We start from the raw sequence: 7308 nt of genomic DNA on the forward strand, positions 1-7308 counted from the left end.
GCGCCGCCCTGAGGCGCACACACGGGGCGCCCTGGAGCCGCCGGGCCGAGCCCCTGCCCCTGCCCCCTCACCCTCACCCCTGGCCTTAAGGGGCTGGGTGCATGCGGGCTGAGCGCTGATCCCCGGGGCATCTCTGCCCCCGAGCGCTGGCCTGGGCCGGGGGCAGGAGCCATGGATTTTCGGGGGAAGAAGTACGAGCGGGGCAGCAACTGGTCGGACCCCGAGGTGGTGGAGCTGCTGCAGCTGTGGGCCGACGAGTCGGTGCAGATGGAGCTGGAGAGCTGTCTGCGCAACCAGCACGTCTTCAACCGCATTGCTGAGGTGCTGCGGGAGAAGGGCATCCACCGCACGGGGGACCAGTGCCGGGAGAAGATCAAGAAGATGAAGCTGGAGTACCGCCGCATCAAGGACAACAACAACAAGGCGGCCCGGGGCGGGCGGACGTGGAAGTTTTACGACGCGATGGACCGGGTGCTGACCAGCCGCCCCTCGCTGGCCTACAGCTCCCTCAGCAGCAGCGTGGCACAGCAGGTGCTACAGGGGACCATGGTGGAGAGCTACCACCATCAGTTTGCTGCCTCCACGCTGCCCTTCGGACACTCGCAGCACCCCGAGCTGATGGAGATCAAATGCGAGGAGGTGGACTCTGATGAACGCTGCTTGACCCCTGAGCCTCCGCCACCCATGTCCTACCAGCAGGGCTCGCCTGACGAGCACGAGTTGGAGCGAGCCTTCTTGGACAGGGCCCAGAATGACTCTCCCATCTCCAGGGTGGAGATTCCCATTGAGACCAGTGTCTCGCCATCAGGTAGGATGGCATCTTTTCATTCAAGCCTGAGCCCTTTTTTGGGGTCTAACCTTTAGAGGTACGTGTGGGTCGAAGACAATGAATGCATCTGCGAATGGTCGCCAGCAGTGTCAGTTAAATTAATTCTCTCTGTTCTATGCAGAACTCAGGGAAGAGAAACATTGTTTTACCTGCGGGTGCAGCAAACAAAATTGCTTATTGAGTTATAATGTAATTAATTTACAGAACTGGCTTCTGTGGGATGCAGAACTTTGAATGTTTTGATTGAGGGGGAGCGGGTAGACAGCATCACTTTGATTAAATACTGAAGTTGGAAAGGGATTTTGTCTCCCTGTCATCATACTACTTGTAGAGTGCATAGGGAGAGTGGATTGTCATTTGTTGTAGTTAATTCTGGATCATTGCCAGGGAGAAAGTGCTGAATCGGAGCACGGCAAGATAAAACACGCTGATTTCATGCATGTGCTAGATAGATATGACCTTACTTTTCCTGTGGGACTTGGGCAATCTGATGTTATTTTTTTTGTTTTTTCCAGGCGGGAGTAGCAAGTGTCTGTTTACACCAGTCCTAATGCTGTGTTGTCATTTTAAAGGAATTGCTGACAATTTAGTTCTTTATTTTGAAATATCCACAGGTTTCAGTGAGCCAAACATGGCCTCTTCATCCCGGATTCAGAGCGTGGGGCCTCGACCTGGCTTTTCCACCTTGCACCGTCTGCGGAAGAAACGGAAAGGTCAGCGAGTGAAAGATCCCCTCGATGACCTCCTGCTGAAGACCCTGACTTCTCAGCGGGCCATGGAAGAGCGCTTTTTGCAGATGGAAGAGCGGCGGTTGCAGCGGGATCTGGAGGTGGAAGAGCGGCGAATGCAGTTGGAGCAGCGGCGTTTTGAACTGGAGAGGGAGCATGAATTCCGTATGTTCAATGTTTTTGCTCAGATGCTGAGCATCTTAAAGCAGAGCAATGGTGGCTCCTCTTCCTCTGTTGCATTGCCCAGGGGCTTAGATTTTGGCCAGGCGCTGTCTGATATTGCCGGATTTGGAGGAGTTGACCTGCAAGAGGTGAGGGCCATGCACCTAGGCCGACCCGTCTCTGAGAGGAGATCCAACATGTATGGTTTCTGTAATCCTGGTGAGTTCCAGAAAAGTCCCTACCTGTCTGCAAGAGGAAACGTTGCCAACATCTTTCGTGGCTCCACAGAGGAGGGTTACAAGGCCTATCATGCTGACAAATATGATGAAGACAAAAACCCCAATGTGAGTGAAGTTCCCCTGCTGCGTGCCTTTCCAGCTAGGAGACACCTGAACAAGGGTGTTTGGTTTTTTGCTTTTTTCTTTTCTTTTTTTAAAACAGCTGGCTGAGTGTGGGCTAGAATGTGATTTTTATCTCATAGGTGCCAATTGGCTCAACCTCTGCCTTATTAAAGCACAGAAGATTAACTACAAATATATTTTTTTCCCTCTTGTATATCAAAGATTGCACTTGCTTTAGCTTTGGGTTGCCTTAGCAGAGTTTCCTGTCTCAAATGAGTGGTGATCTGCAGAACGTCTGGGCTAGGAACACAAGTTACACTTCAGCTGGTTTAAGTGATCAGACAACAGTTAAACCTGTAACAGAACATAAGTTCAGTGCACATAAACCAGTTTCAAAATGGCCAAATCCAGTTTGAGAGAAACCTGGTTGAATGTAGTATCAGACTTAACTTATTGAGGTCAAACTGGTTTATGGAACTTCTGTCCCAGATCCCTTCCTGGTTTAAGTTAAATCAGAGTCCCTCAGCATCCCAGCATGCTCTTCAGCCCTTGGCTGAGCTGTGCTCTCTGCTCCAGTGGATCAAGGCTGGTGCCACCCCTCCATTCTAGCAGGGGTAGGGGTGTGGCCAGATGCTGCCCCCCACCCCAAGGTGAAAGGGGCAGGAAAGGGGTTTATTCCCTTCTCCCTTCCCTGTCCCACCAGCATGGACCTTGGCCAGGGTCTGCCAGGCAGGGGCACAGCAGCCCCCATGAGGCATTTTGCCTTGCTCGCCGCTCAAGTAGCGGGGAGCATAGTCAGCCCCGGCACCAGCCTCAAGCAAACGGGGGACAGAGAGGGGTTTAATTCCCTACTGTGTCCCCTATACCACCGGCACAGACCTGAGCCAAGATCTGCCTAGCCACGGCAGAGCAGCCCATGTCAGGGTCTCCCCCCACTTGCTGCTGCAGCAGCAGGGTCGGGCATGACCAGATGCCCACACTTGAGCTAAATACAAACATTCAAAAAGCTCAAGCCTGAATCAATTCAATCTTTGTAGGTTAGTCTAACCTGCGTAGATTGAACCAGCAAGCAAGTGAATGGACATTCCCTTTTGATTCCACAAATGCAGTAACATGCCTGCAGTGTCTCAGGCCAGATGCTGGGCAGTGCTACAGCAAACCCTTCAGTTGGAGGAAAACTAATCTGGGGGGGCAGGGTTGGTTAGGCCCCCATAGCCTGAGTATGACTTGGGAGGGATTAAAACCCGCACCCTGTCCTGTGCAGTCCCCAGTTCGGGTGTGCCTGGAGAGGGACAAGGGAAGCAGGCACTGCCAGGCATTTCCTGCTCTCCCACCATGCCACTGGAGTGGCGGGGGCATGGTTAGCTCTGGCAGCAGCCTTAAGTGAATGGGGAAATGGAGAGGACTTTAATTCCCCACTCCCTCCCCTGTCCCACCAGCATGGACCCCAGCCGTGGTCTGCCTGGCTGGGACAAGAGCAGCAGAGGTGGCGGCTGGGGCTGGAAGACCCCGGCTGGGGTTCCCCGGGGGGAATAAAACCCCTCCCTGCCCCCTTCATCTCAGGGGGCAATGCCAGCCAGTGTCTGGCCATGCCCCTGCCTCTGCTGTTGGAGCAGTGAGGGGGGAGCGATCCTGACAAGGGCTGCTGCGCCCTAGCCAGGCAGATCCCAGCTGGGGCACAAGCTGGTGGGACAGGGGAGAGAGGGAATTAAACCCCTCTCTGTTTCCCTGTTCACTCGAGCAATGAGGCGGGAGGGTGGGAAATGCCTGGCAGGGGCTGCTTTCCCCTTACCCCTCCAGGAACACCATGGCTAAGGACCACGCAGGTCAGGGTTGGGGTTTAAACCCCCTCCCCAGCTTCTGGTCTGAGTCATTGCAGGCATGTATGTGTCAACTTGTGGAATCAAAAGTGAATGTCTATTCACTTGCTTGCTGGTTCAATCTATGCAGATTAGACTAACCTGCAAGAATTCAATTGATTCAGGCTCAGGCTTTCTGAATATCTGTACTTAGCCCTAAAGTTACAGGAAAGCAAGCAGAACTGTATTCTACCTTGTACATCATTAATATCATCTATTGAGCTCTGAATGTAACATCTTTTATCACATGATGATGCAGGAGATAGATGGACCCAGCTAAGTTTTCAAAGCCATGGTGGAGTTTCTGTAACTGACTCTTAGAAAGGTATGCTTTGCATCCCATTTAAGGCATCATTCAGAGCTTAGGCTACCTGTTTACTGCTTGCCATTCACTTACCCTGTACAGGTCTGTCACTTTCCCACCTTGGATTTCCTGTGTTTCAGTAATGCTCTAATAGAATCATTCACCATACCAACTATAGCCCAAGAGACAAGCTTCCACTTTTCTTCATTGCTGTCTATTTTTGTTTACAATATACATAGATTTTTTAATTGATTTATAGATATATAAATAAAAATAACAATAATATCATAAACATACAGGCTTGGTATTTATCTTGGTTGTTTTGTTTCTTTGTTTGTTTTTTGTTTTTTAATTTCTTGACTGACTCATCCCAGGCTGAGAGCAAAGATGCATATAGCAGATTTATTCTCTCTGGAATTTATTATGTCAGATTCTGAGCCAGGAATTACAGATTAGCATTTCTTCTCTCAAGCAACAATACTGCAACCTGCCTTTTCTATTTAGCTCTGTAAGAAAAGTGAAGTTTTTATGAATAAATTTTTAGAGTAGAAATTCACTGTCTGATGAGTGCAGAATTTTGGATAAAGAAGTATTTCCAAAAGACAGCTGAAAATGTGTTGAGTATAAATCCTGGCTCTCTCAGATAGAAAGAATTATATGAAGGCAGATTTATGCTCTAATGAAATGAATGATTCAGTCATATATGTTATGTTAATCGATATAAGCCTTGGGTTTCTACCCGGTTCCAGAGCATTTGCTAACAAAGAAATCCAGGTAGCACAGCAACAGCTCCTATCTCAAAAAAATCATTCTCTTTTTTATTTTTTTCCCTAGGGGATAATTAATTTTGGTACCAGTGAGAATAAGCTCTGCTTTGATCTGATGTCCAAGCGGGTAAGTTGGCAGTACTCTGCATAATTTCTCCTGGGTCCTACACTTGGCTACGTGGTTTGCTGATGTCATTCAGATCACTGTGAAAAACTTATTTCTCCATGAGTGCATATCTGTCAGGGTCTCTGGTCTGCTCTCATCGCCCATCATGGCTGTGTATTTCTATAAATTATCTTGCCAAAGATTGAAAAATGAGGTTTCCTATTACCCTTCTTTGTGGTACAATCTTGGAAAAACTAGATACAAATGGGAAAAAGAATGATTTCATCATGTTGATACATCTTCATTTGACACAGAGGTGTCTAACCCTAAGCTTCAGAACCCATTTTGCTGTTCCTCAACATTCAGCTCAGAAGAGGTTGATAGAGTCTGTTACCAAGCTGTACAGTTTTGAACTTTTCCAAATCTTGGCAGAGTTTGGCACAAGTGAACAGTAGCATCGAGTATGTCATGATGGTTAAATTAGTGAGCCTCTGAATGATCATTGTGGTCACTTACACTAGGGAAAGGCCCAAGGCATAGCATATAGCTCAAAAACTTTGGGGGCTTGCACTGGTTCAGGCTGTTGTATGGAAAGACAACAGTTTGTCCTATGTACACATTTCTTTCTGGGTAGAGCTGGTGTTGAGTACCTGGCAGAGTCAGGCTCCGCTAGGGTTCACTGAAGTTCTTTCTCATGCTTGCTCGTATTTCACTTCTGTCCATCCTCAAAATGTTCCTTATTTTATTTCTGCCTGCTGCGCCACTGACTTGGGGGTACGTCACCACAACATTCAGCTTTCCAGCTAGCAGAACAGGTAAGGCAGAACTGGTGCCTGGTAGCTATGTGCAGAAACCTGCAAGGTGCCTTGTAGGGTGTGCAGGCTGTTTCTTTTCCCTGTACTCCATCCCTTTTTGTCAATGTAATGTGTGCAGTAAATAGGATGAGGGAGAGACAGAAGACAACTGTGTTCACATTAGCCTTGAGGGGACAGTGAATTATTTCTACTTCACTCATCCTTATGCTGCTGGTAATTTCCATGTATGTTATATTAGACATGGAAATGAAAAAATTTGCTTCTGACTTTTGAATCACTTCCCTTTAGTGTTTATAGCATTGACTCACAGAGCTGTATACCTGTTGGGCCTATGAGAAGACAAATTTTTCACAAATTGATGGGCAATGCCTGTTGTATGCAGTGAGGAAAAAGTAACTTATTGGATTTCTGTCTACAGCCTCTGACCCATAACCCAAGCAGGATCAGACATGACGTCCTAGGGATGAAGTCTTGGATGGTTTTCCGTGCTAGCTGGTCCATATGATTTGCTCATCTGTGCAGTAGCACCTTTAAGGCCCCTCTGGCTTCTTGTTGTATTGCCATTTGGGCCAAGGCTTCTGGTGTGTATTCTGATGCTGTATTCTCCAGATGAGTTCAGGAAGAAAATCTGAGGCGGCATGCTTCTACATTAAATAGGTTTCAAGAGGCATACAGAAGTGAATAGAGGAAAATACTATCTGAGCCTGTAATGCTAGGTTATAATTCTGCTTGGAATGAGGGTCAGTATCATTTCAGCACTCAGAAAAGGAAATCAGGATCCTAGTTGTTACATTTTTTATATTTTGAGAAAATATTTTCATCTGCCCACTGATTTTCCTTCTGTTCCTTTTGTAGCTGTCACCTGTCCCTTCTCATTTCTTTAATCACTGCCTTTAAATTTGGTCTTTTTTTATCAAATCCATGAAAAAGCACCATGTCTGAAATTTTGTTTCCTTTTCTTTTACGTAAAATAGCCTTCTCATCACTACTGTAGTTCCTTTTGTGACTTCGTGAATTGGACTGCTTGAAGTCCTTCTGGTTACTGCCTTGAAAATATTTAAAAGAAAATAGTTATATGCATTTTATTTAAATATAAACAGGAAAAAAGTCCTAAAGGCTACTGATCTTGGAGCCAACGAGAGTGAAACTGTATATGAAACTGAAGGGAATTCTTTCCTGCTGAGAAATATAGCTTCTATCACAAGGGAGATTTGTAAATTTCACCTTTCTCTGGCCTTTAGAAAACTCTCCTTATGCCTTAATATAGTTTGTGAAAACTTTCCAGAACTGCAGAGCTGAAGAAGCCACATCTGTTTGCAGCTGAGGCATATCTAAAGCTTAGATCCATTCATATGAGAGGAAAATACCTATCTGTCTGCAATTCAAAGTCAATTTCA

The 7308-nt window shown here is 46.9% G+C and overlaps 1 protein-coding gene across 1 annotated transcript in view; it reads left to right on the plus strand.

Moving 5' to 3' along the window:
• Nucleotides 1-12: 12 nt before the first annotated feature.
• LOC109320768 (1-aminocyclopropane-1-carboxylate synthase-like protein 1) overlaps nt 13-7308 on the plus strand; it is a 19930-nt gene continuing 12634 nt past the window's right edge. The window contains exons 1-4 of the mRNA XM_019551025.1: nt 13-808; nt 1444-2063; nt 5058-5117; nt 5529-5557. Of these exons, the coding sequence (XP_019406570.1) occupies nt 172-808; nt 1444-2063; nt 5058-5117; nt 5529-5557 (1346 nt within the window). The 5' untranslated portion in view covers nt 13-171. The remainder of the gene's footprint in view (nt 809-1443; nt 2064-5057; nt 5118-5528; nt 5558-7308) is intronic.

The sequence above is a fragment of the Crocodylus porosus genome, unplaced genomic scaffold, assembly GCF_001723895.1.
Source record: "Crocodylus porosus isolate Cpor-Errol unplaced genomic scaffold, CroPor_comp1, whole genome shotgun sequence".
Lineage (NCBI taxonomy): Eukaryota > Metazoa > Chordata > Crocodylia > Crocodylidae > Crocodylus > Crocodylus porosus.